Consider the following 18,435-nt stretch of genomic DNA (forward strand, 5'->3'; position numbering starts at 1 on the left):
CAAAAAATGGCATCTGATCTATTCAGTATGGGTTCTTATCAAACACCAAATGCACTGTATCTGGTTCAGGATATTTTTTCCTCTCCTCTTTGAGCAACTGAATAAAAGAAGTTGGAGCCTTTATACTAGAAGTACTCTAGAAGCTACAGCAATCCAAAGTATTTTTTCTTTCCAAACAAAGTGAAATTACCTATTTAAAGATTCTAGTGAAGGCTTTTATTTTTTTTTCCCAAAAATGTCTCATCTTTCCCACTTGAAGAATTAAAGGACTTTGGTTAAGCAATAAAATTGCCACGAATAAGTAATAAAAATGTCGGATTTGTCCAAAAAAGATCTTTCTCAAGAATTCTTTCATTTCTCTATAGCCACAATGTCATTTTGAAATTTTTGACTGTTTGATAACAAAGTCATTATTCTGACATTATTTATGACTGTACCAATGCATATAAAAATCCTATAAATGCCTGAGACTGGAGCTGTAAAACATGAGAGCTCTTTTCCCCAGGCTTTGGAATATTTAGTTCTCTCCAAGATCACACCATAAAATTATCACTCCTGCTAAAGCAAAATGGACAAGAGAGGAATGGACAAAGCGCTGGCCACAGAGTTACAGGTTACAGCAATTCACGTTACAAAGACTTGAGCAAAACTGGAACAGAACTTGGCAGACTTCAAATTCACAGTGAACAAGCACTGATCAGAAGACTGACAAAGGAAATCACATGTGCTGCAAAGGATGGAAACCTCCCCCAGCCTGCCCTGACCTCATGGTGAAGCCACTCTGTTGCTCACATGGAGAAACATCACATGTCAAGCTCAAACAATATTCCAAATTGGCACAAGGTGACAAAATATTTCAGCCCAAATAGAGAAGAGAGAAAATAGAGAAATGACAGCAATAGCTGCTCATTTTCTAGTGCTCTGACAGAAATCCTACCCCTTCAAAGAGTTAAATGACTTCTAAGGGTGATTAGTGCGGGAAATCATCATCTTGGATGTCTCAATGAAGGGAGACAGAATGAGAGGGGAGATGACAGAGGTGAGAGTGGGCTCAGAGGAGAAATTGGCTGCATATTCACACAAATATGGGATTTACTTCCATGTGCTGCAAATTGTGTTGTGGAATAAATGTGCTGATTAAACCTACAAATAAGTGCTGAGTGCATGGTCATTACAACACAGCAGGACCACTTCCAAGTGTACAGATAAAGGCACTGCCAAAAGGTCTGTTAAAACTGTGTACACTTACCTAGTCAGCAAATAGGTCAGTGACCACCACTTGCTCTGGTTTTTAATAAAGGGATTTGAGAATATTCCCCAATCTTATAAGAAACATAGATTTTCTTTTTTTTTTTTTTTTTTTTTTTTTTGTGAACTAGAATGAGTGAATAATAGTAGTTGGAAAAAAAATGAAAAAGGCACCTTAGCTTGCCTTTTTTCTTCAGCTGCTCCTTCATAACATATAACTTCAAGTTGCAGTAGGAAAAAAGGGAATATATTGGCACATGTGATATTTTATTACTGATTTTGGAAAAAGCAACAGCAGGTTTTTATGAAACACACAGTGCCTCACATTGTTATATTCTTCAGGGTAACCTGGCTGGGTTCTTACTGCTGGCAATGGGAGTTAGGAGTGTGACTGCCAAGATTTTGATCCTTCATTCCTCTGGGCTCCCAGCATCCCAGAACCCTGAAAGCACCAGGATCTGGGACTCCTTGGGAACTCACACTACAGCATGACCCTGGAGCTGTGAAGTGAAATGAGCTACACAGAAAGGACCCTGCAAGCTTTAAAAAACCCCAAAACACAGAGATGAGCTGGCAGTAAAATTTGCACAATTAAATCAGAAGATAACCTGTGGTTTGTCAGAAGTTCATGTAAACTGAGACATCTCTAAACCATCAAGAAACAGACATTTCTTCCACGGAAAACAACATCACTGAAAAACTTCCTAGCACACTTCAAAGGAAGAATCTAATGCTCCCAGTGAGACAGAGAGGAGAGAGAGGCAGCTACATGCTACCCTTTGCTCTGGGATGAGCTTGAAAACAAGAAAATCTCACGTAGAACAGTAAGACCAGGTAGTGTGGAATTTAGTAGTTGCTACATTTGGCTATGCATATAGATCCAGAATTGGTCAGACCAACTAGAGGTCCATGAATTTTTGTTTAACAGGACTAGCAGTCCCACATTAGCCTTTCCCCCAAGTTCCTAAAACAAAAATGCAGCATTTCATCCTATATCAAATGTACTGTGTGTGCTGCTGGAAAACTTTCAGCTGAATTACTTTAGGAGGTAGCACTCAGGTTACATAAAATAATATCACATATTAAATCTTTTTAATGCCAGGTAATCTCTTTCCATAAAGAGGAATCTCTCATTGGGAAATACATATTATTTTACCAGTCTGAACTTTAGCTGATTTTATTTTTCTTACCTCTTTTTGTCCAGATCCACCTCAGTTTGTGTCAAACTTTCAAAATCCATGTGGTAGAATTTGTGCCCACCAGAACAAGAAGCAACTAGCAAGATGAGCCATGAGGGTGCTTAGACCCATGAGAATGAAAACAAGACAAGGGAAAGGCTTTCTTTCCTTCTCTGCTCCTGCTCTGCAAGGGCACCCATTTATTTTTCCTGTGCCAAAGTCAGTATCTTTGGAAGAAGCTGGACAGAATATTTATGCTGTTATCCTGCACACAGACTCAGCACATCTTCTCTTATCATGGAACTTACCAAAAGATCACTTAAATTGATGGCACTACTTCTATGACTTCAACAAGCTTTGGATCAGATGAATCCTGCACAGTATCAACACCTGAGACCCCAGGTAGGAACAAGTTCCAAAATATTTAGCAGGAACTTTTTACTTAGTGTTTGAAACTTTTAAATCAAGGGCTGGAACAGAAAAGGTGCCAAGAACAATCCTTTTCTGACATTACCTGCTTTTCCTTAACATTGCATATTTTAATAGTAAGTAGCACAGATGTTGAAATACAATCTCTCTTCTGAGACCTAAATGACAGTCCCTGGCTGTTGGGGACACTAAAGAAGTAAAGAGGAGAAAATATGCAAATAATGAAGGTACATTTTTTCCAATTTAGTTCTGATGATGCATAAAATAATATGTAAATAATTTCTATTTGGAAGGGATTAACATAACAGCATTGGTATTTGCAATCAGAGTGAGCTGTACTGTATAACCTGGGTTTGCAGCTGAAGTAGTGTGGTACCATTTACCTGAATTTAAGCACAAAAATTTTATCAGTTTTACCTTCACCATCATTAACACAGCACAAAACCAATACCATTAACACAAATGAGAACAAGGAGATGTGATTAGTCTCAGCTTGGATAGGCAATTAAAACAAAAAAAAAAAAAAGAAAAGGGAAATATTGTTTTGCTGTATATGAACAAAGAGGTTCTATTAACCTGGCTTTGCAGTGAAGAAAATTGTCAATATTGCTAACACAGGTTTGCAATTAAGTTGGTGTCAATGTGGCTGAGAAAAGGACTTCATAATTAGGACAACATAGTTAGTATTGACCTGAATTTTCAATAAAAATCATGTCTGCATTTTAATTTGGGACTGTAAAATTCATCCTTGGGCTCTACAAATGACCATATAATTAACTAGCAGTTACTTTAAAATTAGAGAATTATTTACACAATACATTATTTTTTATATAACCACATGTCTTTACAAATGGTGACATGATTGCAGGGTTTCCAGGAGCATCCAACACTTAAATTTGTGCATTTCCTTGCAACAGCAAGGAACCAGGAACCAAGGAACCATTCCCAAGGTTTTAAATACTTTACCCCCATATAAAAAATTACTGCTTCAGAAGACTCTGCATTCTCACCAAATATTGGTTTCTTCATTAGAATTACTAGTTTTAGGTACTCTTTAGTTAAATCTCTATTAATGACCTCACAAATAACTATCATACCCATTTATTTAAATACTCAGAATGCTTCTAGCAAACGTGATCATAAGGATACTTACATGGACATAAATTGGTTGTTTAATCAGCATTATGGGCTTAAATGCAAAAAACCAAAAGCGAGGAGAGCATTTAAATGCCACTTTTGAACCTGAGTGTGCACTTTTTTGCACTTAGCTTCCTATTGAAATCTAAGTCCAATATATCAAAACTCCACTCAAAGATAAGACAAAAAAAGATTTTTCCTTAGGGGGAAAAAGAGCTCTTTTCTGTGCTCTTTCCACGTTTCCTTACTATAGAAAAGAATAACATGAATCCTGCAGCATTCTCTGTCCCAATCTGCTTTATAATAGGCTCACCTCCTTCTGCTTTTCCTTCTTCCTTTTCCTCTGCACCAAGTATCAAAGGAATCTCAGCTTCTGTTGTGCCTTCTTGGTTCAACAGTGGATCTGAATAAATTTGATAAAAAGATTAATAGTGAGGCTTTTCAGAATGGACATGAAAGGACTGACACCCACTAGAGACCTTGCCATGAAAAACACTGGCAGAGGAAAAGGATCTTTTCCTCCATGAGTACAAATAAAAAAGCTGCCCAAGGAAATCCAAGGGGCTCTCGTTCAGAGCAAAGCCTTGGAGATACTGAACTTTCTGGGATTTAGGCACAAAATCCCATGTGCTTACTCCAAATATGGATCTTCACTGGGACTCACTGCAATCCCAGAGACACACACAGTCCATTCCCCACCCCTTGATGTGCTGAAGGCCAGGCTGGATGCAGCTCTGAGCAACCTGCCTGAGTAGAAGGTGTACCTGCCCATGGCAGGGGGGCTGAAACTAAATGATCCTTAAGGTCCCTTCAATCCCAGACATTCTATGATTCCATGATTCTACATTAGTGTTTTTGCTTGTTAATCTTGCTTTTTGATCTCAAGACACAAGGAGTACCTTCTATTTCCATGCAGGAATCTTGGGAATCTTCCCCAGTTTTTATCTCCTCATTTGCAGAAACATCCTGTTGTCCTGTTTATACAACAAACAGAAAATGGTACCAGGATGATGCTGCATGCAGGCAGTGCTAAATTCATTAAAACAGAATATGAACCTTAGACACAGCATAGTATTCTAAGCCAAATACTGCTTTTTTTTTTCTAGTAAGTGAACCATGTTGAACACATTTTATATATGAAAATACCACTTAAGAGTACTAAGCATTAAGTTAGTTAGATAGCTGTTCAAAACTGACCCTGCAGCACTTAGAGCTTTTCTACTTTTGCAGCTCGGCCTTGACACTGTTTCTCATAGGAGCTGTTGTGAAGTGCTTGCACTTGATGGTCAGCAGAAGGAACAGCAACACCCCAGAGGCTTTCAGAACCACAATAACAACATGGTAACAGTGCTGTGCACCCAGGATCACTATGGCTTAACCCATTTAGGGACATTTGGCTTTCCCAGTAGCATCAGGGGTTACTGCCCCACAACAGGCTGACACACAACCTCTACTACCCAACAGAATTTCCCTAAGGCGGCAGAAGTCAGGCTGGAACCCACTGGGTGCTGACACTGGAAGAACTCAGGTTTCACACTGGTTCATCCCGTCTGTCTTAAAAAACTTTGACAAAAAACTTTACCTTTGGCTTGATCTTGTTCACACATCACAGGATGCACTGAATCCCCCTTCTGTGTGCCTTTGGAGTCTTTCAGGGAATCTGAGGAAAAAAAGCAAACAAACAAATAAATCCTGAAGCAGTTTGCATGCTGGAAAAGTAGACCTGAGTTAGAGGAACTTCTAGGTGCCAGCTTCATATTTGGCATTTTGATGCACTGACCAATTTTCTATCTGTTTAACTACAGTCTTATAAACTACAGAAGTGTATTTGTGGGTTCCAATTATTCAAATTGATTTCAGAATCCCTACCCTTACTGAGCAGTTTTTTTTAGTGGCAGTACAAACCTTAAACCAGGAGCTGGCAAAGAAGGATGCATAAGAATAATCAGCAGCACTAACAAGAATTTTATTCCTAATGAGTGGAGCGGCACAAATCTGTGAGAAATAGCACGAACCACCTACATGATAAATAAAGTGATTTATTATTTCTTTAGAATAACAGTTTTTCATGGTTGAATTTACAGAAACTTTAAATCTTTCCTAAAACAATAAATCCCATAAATCCCCGTGCAAATCCTAGCCTCATGTCACTTGATGACAAAGCTCCCAAGGTCACTATAGCCAAGAGTGCTTTTCTTTTTTGGGGCAGACTGTCAAAATGAACTGCCCAAAACAATGCTTGGAACCAGTGCCACAGTGAGACTTAAATTACATTTTGGCAGAAAGTCCAACTGCTGTGCTATCTGGGGTCTTCATAAACACAGGGCATTACCTTGTTGCATCAAACAGCATTTTCTGACAACAGCCAGTGTTTGCGTGGGGATGGAGAAATACATAATGCATAATTCCACTGCATTCAGGTAATACAGCAACACAGACACTCAATTTAGTGTGATTTAGTGTTTGCTCATCCTCTTCACAGATTTCACCGGATAAAGAGCTCTCTTTGAACCTCATTAAAAACCAGTGCTGATCTAACTGGACGTTGTGCAAACCACAGGGATAAGCCCACTCCAGGTTGTAACAGCAGAAACACATAATCAGTGTTTGTGTTCCCTTTCTAAAATCCTGCTCAATGGAAAAAGTAAGTAACAATGCCAAAAGATCTACAGCACGTGATAATAAATTACATTTTGACAGTGCTTTTACAGCTTAAATTCTGGAAGGTCCCTCTCAACAACATTGCTGAGCAAATCTTACAATATACCCAAGGAAGCCCCTGTAAAACTCTGTTCCTGAAAGTGTCCAAAAGTAATCTCTGATGGATAAGTAGAAAGCTAGGCTGTTAATATCTGATCCAAATTTAATAATCTGTAGGAAAGGTATGTGCTGAGATTGTGTGGCTTTAATTAACTACAAATAATCCCCCAAGGCAAATATTTAATTACCTGCACAGTTTCTTACTTCTTTCATGGCATGACAATAAGTTTAAAAAACCAAAGTTTGAAAGTAGAATAACTCACTGATGTACAATTTGCTAAACTTTATACTTGCTGCACTTTTTTTTTTTGCCCTACTGCACCAGTCTTCCATACCATATTGCACAGTGAGGTTCAAGGGATTATTCCTATCAGCCTGAATTGGAGTAAAACTAAATTAGAATTTTATCAAATTCCAAGTTTAATCAAAAATCCAGTTGAAGGATCTCCTGGTACCAAAAAATTCTTGGCAGGAAAAAATTCTATAGGAATTTTTTCAAGCAAACTTAAAACATATTGAGGGAAATTCTGGCTTTGCTGAAGTTTTTGACAAAGCTCTCAGGATTTCAGACAAGCCAAGATCTGTACTACCTGTAACTCTATACCCTAAATTAATATGATACAGCTGCATGCTTGTAAAAGGAATTGCATTGGTAAAGCTGGAATCAGAAGTCCTCTGCCTTGAGTGCCATGATGCCAGGGCCCAAAGAAGCAGCCCTTCAAGCCCTTCAAGCAATCAATGATGGTACAAAGTGATGCTGTGGTGGATGGAGCAGGGATAAGGGTGCCGTGACTTTTCTGAAGAAGTGTCCTGAGAAGGACAGCTCAGGGGCACAGGCACTTGTCCTTTGCTTGTCACTCTTGTGCCAAGGATGACACAGGAGCAGGCAGGAGGCAGTGTTGTAGAAAGAGCAAAATAAAGCTTTATTCGAGAGAACCATGTGGTTTTATAGAGTGATATGATAGATTCTGTTTGATTGGCTAACTAACAAAAACACCTCACACACTGTCCTTGAGAAGAACAGAAAGACAAAGTAGAAAAACATCACCAGCAGATTGCTCATACTTAAAAAGTTATCACATCCTTACAACTCCCCAAAAATTCTCCCAAGCCGCTGTGAGAAACGCTTCCTGTTTCTCTCGCTCTGTCCCATGGCATCCACATTCACTCACACTGGCTAGCTGTTCAATTCTTCCAGGAGGGAAGAGATGAGAGCCTTGTATGATGTTCCACAGAGAATAAACCTTCATTGTGACCAGGGCACTCTATGAAACACACCAAGCACAAGAGCTCCAAGGAGGCAGAAAAACAAGAGTTTATTTGGGAAAGGCAGGGGTGGGACAAAACCCTGGGACCAATGGGATGAGGATGCAGAAGCAGAGCACAGGAGAAGTGTCAGAACCCAGGAAATTCCTCTGACTCTCCTAGAGGACTCAAGACCCTGCCTGGGGGAGCTCAGAGACCTTGGCACAGAGCCAAGACACCAATGACTTTGATTTTGACCCATGGAGCAAATTACCACCTTTATATGAAGAATTACAAGTCCACCTTTATATGAAGAATTACAAGTCAAGAGAGTTTAAGTAGAATAATAGTTAGCTTGTCATGGGGTGAAAATAGATTTTTTGGGGTTTTTAGAATGGGGGTTTAGGGGGCAAGATGGAGGAACTTGGGAATGTCCAGTCTTTCTCCTTCTTCTTCTTCTTGGCCTCCATCTTCTGCTGTGATGGTGGAACTTTTGGATTGGTTTAAGGTATAAACTCACTGTCTAACATAGGTGATAGGTATTGGGAAGTTATGGTAAATAATGTACATGTAGTTTTTAGTATAAAAAGATACCACCCCAAAGTGGTCAGTATGCCTTAGCCTGACCTACCAGATAGACCTACAGCAAGTCAGAGAAAGAATGTTATAGATAAGAAACAATAAACAACCTTGAGAACGAGAACAGAAGAATCCTGACTCCTTCTTCGACTGCTGGGCTGGGAAAAAGAAGCTTTTAGGTATCTCAGAGTCACTCTGACCAGCAGAGATCCTGAGAGGGGAGAACCAATGGGGTAGAAGAAATCAGCATAGGGTCACAAAGGCCTCTGGGGGCTCACCCTAACCACAAAGGACAGCAGGTTTTCCCTTTGCTGGTTCTCCAGCTCCCACAGTAAATACAGTATCCCCTGTGTTGGGAGGAGGAGACACAAGCAGCTCTGCCCCATCACTCCCTTATCCCACGCCCATTGCACCTTCATACTCCCAGATTGGTGCCCTTAGGGTTCACTGGCGCTTCCTTTTTTCCCAGGATGAGGAATGACTGCAACTTAATACAAAAATTGCAGCATCAGTGCCACAATTATGGGCAGTGGTCAATGGATTTTAAGAATCCAATCTAATGGATTTTAAGAAGCCTTGTGCTTGGCTGATTGCCCCATCATGCTGCTGTTTCTTGTGCAGCATCACAGAAGGAGAGGTGTCATCACTATTCCCACCTATGGGCACAGCTGGCAGTCTGTCCCATGGGCTTCATTCTCAAGGAATTGTAATTTTGTGTTAAACTTTCATTTTTATCATAAACAGTTATCCCATTGCTCCAGTGTTGGAAGAAGCAATGTAACTGCACTGAATTCCAAATGATCCCAGGCAATCTACAATGATAATTTTTTGCAAGTTGTTTTTTGCAGAGCTTATCTCTGAAAATAACAGACAATGGACAGAAGTTACTGCCTAGCTGTAAGAGTCACCCAGTTTTATGTCAGCAGCAGAAACCTGTCTTGATTGGTTTTACCATGCAGATTCTGAGCTCCAAAATCCTTAATGTCAAGATCATATCAAAGGTTCCTTCTTTTCAAATCCAAATATTGCACTAAATATTCAAGCCAAAATGTTCAAAGACAGATTTACTTTTAGGATTAACAGGAATAAAAGAAAGCAAAGGAATAAATCCAGATTTATGAAGCAAATCTGTGCCAAGCAAAAGTGAAAATGCAAAAGCAAAGGCAGTAATCAATAAAAGTGCTGATGATACACTACATTCTGTGTGCAAGTTTTCAGTAGGATAGGGGTATTCCTCAGGCTCAGCTGCTCCTCTGTGCCCACAGCCCTTTGGAGCCTTGTGCAGGTGTGTGTCAGGCCAGTTTTATAGTCCTGTATGATTCCAGGGTCTATAAGAGCTCTGGCTGTCCCTAAGGCCTTTGTTCACCTCTTACTCACCTGATTTTGTAAAACGGCATAAAGCAATGTTAGCCTTCTCCTAACATAATTAATTATCTGTTAATTTGTACCACAGAATCCAAGGCAGGGCAGTCTTTCACAGCAAAGTATTGCTTATTTTTTTTTGATAATATACACACTGGGCACTATCTACTTTGGGACTGTAAAAGTTAACACTCCTCCATTCAGGACTGAAAGAACCCCTGCTTCTGATACCCCACTGGAACACAGCTCCTAATATCACACATAATGAACCAAACAGGAGCTGTAATTGCATAAATAAGCCAAAGATATGCCACATTCATCTACTGCACATCAGGAGCTGAAGTGCTTGCTGAAGTCTGAGCATCCCTTAGTTCCCTCAAAACTCCTCCTTGTTGGCTGGAGTGGCAGTGTCCATGTCAGGAGAGCTTGTGTCTGCTACCCTCCATTTCATTGAAACAAGTGTCTTGTGGGATTGCATGCTTGAGTCCACCTGGGAATTAGCCCCAGTCTCTAACAATCTCTTTACAAAATATTTAGGCTTTAATAAAGCTGATCAGAATGCTCTGCAAGCATATTCACTGCTCCCATCAACTGCATGTTGAATTCATCTCCAAGAAAAGCACGTAGCTTGCAGTAAAATATCAATCCTATCCTTCCTGCCAATAGTCAGGCACTATTTTGTCTAAATCCTGTACAAATCCCCAAGCTTTTCCATGCCATTCATTTTTTCTTTTGACTGTATAAGGCAATGCTGCTCAAACATGATTCTGCAAAAGCCAAGGAAGAGGGGAGATGGTAAGAACTGAATGTTAAGTGGTTTTAATGCTCTTTTAAAATTCACTTCCCCAGCTACTCTCTGTATGGCTTGTTTACTGAGTGGTTTCTAATGTGCAGAACACCTGGGTCCTGTACACAGCACAGATAAATCACCGTGTTTTAGGGAGCTCTAAGAAGATCAAAGAGGGAAAATGCTGGTCATTAGGGAAGAAACAGGTTCAGTACAGTTTATTTTTTAAAGCATGATACTGTGATAAATGACTGGAATATTTCCAGAGTGAAAGAAATCAAGCAGACATCTAAAATTACAGGTAATGGTGTGCATGGAGGCTTCCACATGATTAGGGTATTCTTTTGCCTCATAAACCGAGGAAAATATGTTAAAATGAAGTACTATAAAATAGTGATTTATGAGAAGTTAGGAGGAGATTCTTGAGCTTTGACTTCAAAATGGTATTTTTATATCCACCAAGATTTCATTTTAATCTATCTTTATAACAGATTAGATTTATTGGAGCCCAAGTTTAAAAATGCTTGTTAAACCAGACCTTTTTAGGTGCAACAACTCATGGAGATATTTTATCAAGTTTTCAGGTAAAAGACCAAACAGTTCATCTCTGCAGGTGGGACCATCAAATACTTCTCCCACCTGTCTGTGCTTCAAGCTGACAGAAGGGCATCATCACCTGAGAAATTCCAGTTGCAGCTGCTATAAAAACTGTGGGCATCCTTCTCCCGACATGAGGAGCAGGACCTGTTGTACAGGGCTCTGGGAAATGAAAAAGCTGAGAAAAACCTGATTAGATTTGCCTTGGTTAGAGCCTGTCCAGGGGAAGGGAGTGGAGGGAGGAGACGGAAGGGCAGGGTCTCATGCTGGACTGGTGGGAGCACAGCTGAATGGCTCCAGGTCAGCTAATATTCAAAAATAAGGAGGATTTAAATGAACCAGGTATGTGAATTAGTGTTCACTGCTGCAGATGCCAGTACTAGAGCAGAAACACCTCTTGAGTAGTTCAGGGGCTGGACCCCATCTGGATGCACAACTCAGGTGAGATTAAATGTGAAGAAGTGAATAAGCCACATTACAAACAGCTCCCAGGGAACCTTGTGGAAGCTGTAAAGAGAAGAAGTGGCTGGTTGGATGGTGGTGCTGACATCGCTGGTTAAAAACCCCAAACCCCACAAATTAGCTTGTGTTAGCCAGTTTGATTTCACAGGAATCCTTCTAACCAAGGGACAGGAAAATATTATCACTGGAGTAGGCATGCAAAGCCACAGGTATGGCTGAGGGTGCTGAAACTCTTCCATTGAAAAAGGTTCTTTTCCAGTTACCTATAATTGAAATTTTCCAGGCTGAAACTTTAGGTCTAATCATAGCCCAAGGGTGAAGTAAAAACATTTCCTTGGTAGCTGCTGAGTGCTCAAAATCAGGTCAGTCATTTAGATGTCTTAATATGTACCTAAGAACTGATTTTAAATACCTCTTTCTGAACATATTGGCCTTTCAGTCAATCTTTTTCATGTGCTTTCCAATGACTAATTTATGTCAATTTGCACAGCTCCTCTGCATTTGAAATGCTCTTTCAGTTTATCCCTTCTCAATCATTCCTGTATTTAGGACATCATGATTTTTCCATACTGAGAGCTACAGCTGGCCAAAGAGGAATTTAAACCCATTACATTTTACAGTTCAGGATACTTACCAGCTTCTGGGTTGCCCAAAGAGAATTTTTAGGGCTAACCTATAGCCAAGTCATGTATCTAATTCTGCTTCTGAAAACACAAGCCCTCCAGCCAACTGAATCTGACTCCAGAGAATGCAGAAAAACAGTGACTTGCTTTCAATGGTACTCCCACACAAGCCCAGACTTTGGTGAACACCTGGAAATAATTAATCAATCACTTCTTTATTTTTAAAATTAATTAGTATATGATTTAATTTAGTTGCCCTTCAAATGAAAATTCAGTTCTTATTAAGTACTAATGAATTATAATCAATGCATTGTGCACAGAAACTTTGCACAGTAGGGATTTATGCTTCACCTGTACTAAATCCCGTTCCTTTTTACATTTTTCCTGCCAGAAAGTCTAATCATTAAATTGGGTTAAATAGTAATTGGAAGAAGGGGCAACTGAGATGAAGATGCAGAACATTCTCTGACACACAGACATGCATGTACACATCTCTCTTTAACAAAACATAAGCACAGGTTCAATCCTTCAATCCAATCTCTCCATACTACATGGTCAGGTTAAATGAGCTTGTAACCCCAGCAAAATCTTGTACAGACTGAGAGCAGCCTGCCTGATACACCCTTTATCTGCTGCATGAACATTGATGACTTTAATCACTTTGTTCTGCCCTTACACTTCATAGAAAGAAGCATCTCTCACTTGAAATATGCTGGATATAAAGGATCTACTTCCACATGCACAGTAATGGAGCACCTGCAGAGGTGCTGCCCAGAGATGTCAACTCTCCCCCAAGAGATCATAGACAGGCATGCAAGACTTTAAGGTTAAAATTGCAACAGTTCTTTGCAGACAGTGGAAAGATAAACTTGGCACAGACTGGAATAAGAGGATGCCTCTACAGTGTTGCATCGAAAATCCTGATATTCTTGAAATATGACCGTTCTCCCCCTTCCTGCAGCCTCCTCCTCCCCTTATTTTTTCTGGAGACAGATGAACACTCAAAAAATTCAGTTTGTTCATAGGCCATGTGCAAACTGGGTTTGTGTGGACTGTTTTTCCTGGACAGTATCTCTCCCATGGTAACAGAAGACATATAATTTTAGATTAATGTGAGATTTGCAGTCTCACAGGAGGTTTTCATTTTAATCAAAGCCCCTGAAGTGTAATTCCTCCACTGCCCCCAACTCTTATAATGAAAATCCCTTTCATGTTCCCATCCTCCCTCTTTTCCTTTAAAAAAATGATAAAGAGGACTCACTCAACAAAAATACTAGATCTTCATAGTAGCAGAGATGGCTGTGCTTTGTTTTGAATATAATCACATTCTAGAGCAATAACTATATCAATGTGTTTGCTATATTTTAATCCCAGAAATATGAGGAGGGAAAAAAAAAGCAGCAAAACTGCTAGTCAACTCTAATTGGACTCAAAATCCTTGTTTTGGTGCAAAGTGAGCTGACATTTGAAAGACCTAAATTTTCATAGCAGGACAGAATGGTTTAAACGATGCATTTTGGGAATATGCAGCTAGACTTCTTTAGCATAAATCTTTTACAGTAATTAAGTGGAAGGACTGGGAAAACATAATTTCTTTAAATGCTTTATGTCCTGTTCATTTAGTTGAAAATAAACTAGAGAAATGAGTATGTTCCAGAACTTGGAGGTTTTAGCCTTGTTAACTCAGTGGGCAAACAATTTGAAAGCTGGAATTTGTTTCAGGAGCATCAGGTGTTTTCAGAAATGCCAGGATTTTGTAAAAGTGCCATTTCTCAAGAAGCAGCATTTTTTTAAAACAGTAGTATTTATTTTAAAAAACCCTCAAAAGCTGAAATTATAGAAACATTGAAGAATCACAGAGTGGTTTGGGTTGGAAGGGATCTTGAAGGTCATTTCATTCCAACCCCCCAGCAGGGACATGTTCCACCAGACCAGGCTGCTCAAAGTCCCATCCAACCTGGCCTTGAGCACTTCCAGGGATGGGGCATCCACAGCTTCTCTGTGCAACCTCCACCAATGCCTCACCACCCTCACAGTAAAAATCTGTAAAAAGCTGAAAATCTACCCATGGAAATAAGGATTAAAACCATGGCCTGGTCCATGGTGGCCTTGCTGTTCAAAATTCTTGTTCCCATTAAAAAAAAAAAAACTAACAAGCAAATATGAAAACATGGTCTTAGCTGTTCTTTCTTTTCTTTTTCTTTTTTTAAAAGAAACTTGTACAGTTTTACAAACAAAATCTATGGAGGAGAGTTTGTCTCACTCCTTTTTCCCTACCAGATGCTTCCCATCTTTCTTATGAGCAGAGGTAGGACATCAAAGAGATAATGCACTTTGGATCTCTCAGGGCACTATCTCTTCTGTCAGCCTCTCAAGAGAAGAGGGAAAACATTATATATACTCTTAATATATTATATGAAAAGTGAGACTCATCACACAAAGATGATTTCTTCTCTACGAAGAGACTTCTAATGCAACAATGTAAAAACCTGGAGGGCTTACACACTGAGAAGCATATCAGAAGACAGTAATCTTCTTTGTTAGGAACAGACACTCAGAACAACAACAATTTTTTGGGATCATCAGCTGATTGCGGATGGAAAAGGAAAATCCAAACCCAAAGCCTCCCTGTGGCCCTCACATTGTGAAACAGAGAAAATGGGGAGTCTTCCAGATACAGAATACATCAACAGGCCAAATGTCATCAAAACAAGAGAAATTAATGACAGGCTATCACCAACCAGCCTGGGATTGAATCCATCACTATTTCTGCCTTCCACTAGCCTTGCCACGACTTCAATTTGTGATGTATCAAAAGCAAAAGCCAGTGCTCCAGTAAAGGTTTGTGGTTCCCTTTTTTCTTTGCAGCATCAATCAATCTGTTAAAAGAGCACTTAAATCAACCTGCACAAGGTTTTGAACTCATAATCAGGTAAGTATGTAGGCTGTCCAGCATGTGGCTTTGAACAAAAGGGCAGGATCTCACACCCTGTCACACTTATCTAGAAAAATGGGAAGAGAGTCAAGTAGTGATGCTGAATTAAACATTAAATATTTTAAAATAAATAAGTTAATGGATGTTAATAATTATGTTATCTCAGTAAAATGCATGAAAATTTTCTGTTAGTCTTTCTTGAAGGCCATACTGATGGATTGTATTTATTATAGATAGCATAACTCCTGTTTTGGATTACCAGTAGCAAACATTTTGTATAGCACCCAGACTTCTTCCTGATGTACCCCCACAAAAATGCTAAAAAATGTAGACCAGCACAAGCAACTAACAGCATGATTATTACAGAAATATCAAAAACAATACAGCTGTGCACTGGTTCCAATCTGCTGGTAAACCAACAACTCCACAGGAAAAATCTCAGCTTGAAACATTTAAATTAGATAATCTCTCTTGTTTCCTAAACACCCTGTCATTTGGTCCTGTGACACTTTTAAATATTTATTACAAACTAAATTATCTGAGTGCCCAGCACAGTCCGCACAAGATAAACATTATTTTGTGCCTCTCTATTATGACTTCATCTCCTCCTGTCTCCTCCTGATGTGTTTATAGCTATTGTGTTTTTCTTTTCCGGCATCAGGAGAGCACTGAGCAGGGAGCTGATATTGCTGAGATAGATGTTCATGCTGAACTATATGCCTGTGAATCACCCCAGTGAGCCCAATCCTTTATTTTGGATATGTCATGTATGATATTTTAGTATTAACTCTGTAACAAGAGGACTTGCAAATTTGTGGCATCTCTCCTACCAGCACACTTGGTAGCAATTACTTCATTACAAAGATTTTTGAAAATGAAAATCCAAGCATTTCCCTATTTCTGTATTGTTTAACTGTGATTTTGGCTATTTCCAGACAGAGGAAAAAAACAGTTTCATTAAATGTCCTCTTGGGATGGGATATTTCAAAACACAATTTCCAATCTTTACCTTTATTCTCACTTAGCTCAATATCTTCTGATGGTAGGCTGGCTACAGCTGAAGGTTTTGTTTCACCTGTAAGAGCAAGGGAAATGAAAGAGAATTTCATTAAATAGAAAACTGATGAACCACTTTACTGAAAAAAAAGTGTTAGGCCTTATTGAGACAAGATATTGTACCTGAATTTCATTTACTGGGCTTCCATCCATTCCCTGGATATTACTGGTCTGATAATTTTCCCTAAGCAAGATGTAATCTAACATTCCAATGCAGCCAGGTTAAATCTGTATTTCAATTTCTCATAATACAGAGAGAGGAACACCTATTGGTTTCATGGGTATGCTGGTATCCTCTTTGCTCTGAGATTAATTTTTTTCATTTAATCCATATATTTTGAGAAAAAACAATTAAGTCATTCTTAAATTGAATCATGTCCATGAATCCCACTGGAATCCAAATGACTAGATGCAAATGTTTTCCTGAAAATAGAAGCTTTCATGAATCAGGCCTGAAATTAGAAAGTCCCTAAAAATCTGCAGCTTGGAGTCTTTTAATAGTAGAGCACACAGGTAAAACTATTGTAGTTAATAGATACAGCTGGTACCTCAACTTAAATCAATAGTGGAAGTGAAAACATTTTATTTTCTTGCTAATTTTTATAGTTCTAAAAATCCATATAAGCTTTCATTTTAATTTCTAGACTTTAATTTCTTTCAAAAGAATGTTGATGATTCTGGTACTTTTAACTAGATCTAGTACTTTTAACTAGATTGAAAGAAGAGCTCAGAACCACCTGCCATGTTGTTTTTCCATGTGTTAAGCTCATGACGACAGATTGGAGGCCAGGCTTTTAAAAATACCCCAAATAGTTTAAAAGTTTCAGCCTTTTCAGACTATTACTGTTTTCTCCACTACAACAGTTTTCTTTATAATATATACTTTTCTTTATTATATCATGATATTTTTCATTATATTAAGAATATAAAAATCTTTATGTAATGGACCAGGTAAGAGTAGAGCATCATATTTTTTTTCCTATATTTTCTTTCACAATATTGAAGTATATGATTGGTCACATTCAGAAGAAGTTTATGCCTTTGGTATAGATAATACAAACAAAACTTCAACATTTGGTGGGATTGCTTCCAACAGTGGTCACTCATGGTGTTTCGAAATCTTCTAAGCATACAACTGTGTACCTTGGGAAATCAGGTCATTTTCTACTGCTAAGAAGGGGTGAAAAAGCAGCAACCCCAAAGTTCCTGTTGATGCTTTGTCTCTGCAGTGCACAGAGGAGAAAGCAGCAGAGACTCGCTGAGTGGATGTAACTACCTGGGCTAATTGTGGCCCTCTCTGTTCCTGCCACTCTGTAAACCAGGAGGGAAAATTGTCAAGCCAAATAATTTTTTTCCTGCAGCACCATCTGCCCGTGGTCAAGGAGGTGACTACTGGGCTATGAGTGGGCATGACATTATCTTCAGGCATGTACCTAAATCCCATCCCTAAAGTGTGACATTTTCTGGGTCTGGGACCTCAAATGTCTGGATCTTTTATTTGACACTCTCCATGAGAATAATGAAACATGAGTACCAATACAAGATAGCAAAAGAATGTATATCAGGGCTCTGATAAACCAGCTCTGACAGCTCATGTTGCAACAAGTCATAACAAGCAGTTTTGAGAAAAGCACAATGCATTTAAAACACCTACAGCAAAGTAGTAGTTTCAAGAGGCAAATATTCCTTAATTCTCTTGAGGGGGAAAAAAAGAGTATTTTATTCAATCAAACTGAAATACTCACCCCATCAGAGTGACTATCACTGACAAGAACAGAGGGCTGTACTGGGTGTCTGCAGATGCTATAATCAGGTTTAACAGGAACCTCAGCAACTGGAGCCAGGAGCTCCAGGCAGTGTTAGCTCTTAGGTGAGCTAGCAGTCAAGCAGTACTTGGTAAAGTTAAAAGCTCAAAATTGCTTGAAAAAAGACATGCCACAGTCTAGTCAGAGATTCAAAAGAGAATCTCAGTTCACACAGAATAACTCATTCTTCTCCCTCGTCCCCTGGGCCTGTTTAAAATACAGCTAGCATGAA

At 39.2% G+C, this 18,435-nt stretch overlaps 1 protein-coding gene across 3 annotated transcripts in view; it reads right to left on the bottom strand.

Moving 5' to 3' along the window:
- MACROD2 (mono-ADP ribosylhydrolase 2) overlaps positions 1–18,435 on the bottom strand; it is an 849,661-nt gene that overhangs the window by 30,656 nt on the left and 800,570 nt on the right. For all 3 annotated transcript variants that reach the window (XM_054290178.1, XM_054290176.1, XM_054290175.1), the window contains exons 13-16: positions 16,352–16,417; positions 5,575–5,652; positions 4,892–4,966; positions 4,306–4,395 (exon numbers count right to left, since the gene is read on the bottom strand). In XM_054290178.1, coding sequence (XP_054146153.1) covers positions 4,306–4,395; positions 4,892–4,966; positions 5,575–5,652; positions 16,352–16,417 — 309 coding nt within the window. The remainder of the gene's footprint in view (positions 1–4,305; positions 4,396–4,891; positions 4,967–5,574; positions 5,653–16,351; positions 16,418–18,435) is intronic.

The sequence above is a fragment of the Melozone crissalis genome, unplaced genomic scaffold, assembly GCF_028551555.1.
Source record: "Melozone crissalis strain CALT ecotype California unplaced genomic scaffold, PUWL_Pcris_2 ptg000081l_1, whole genome shotgun sequence".
NCBI classification, from domain to species: Eukaryota; Metazoa; Chordata; class Aves; order Passeriformes; family Passerellidae; genus Melozone; species Melozone crissalis.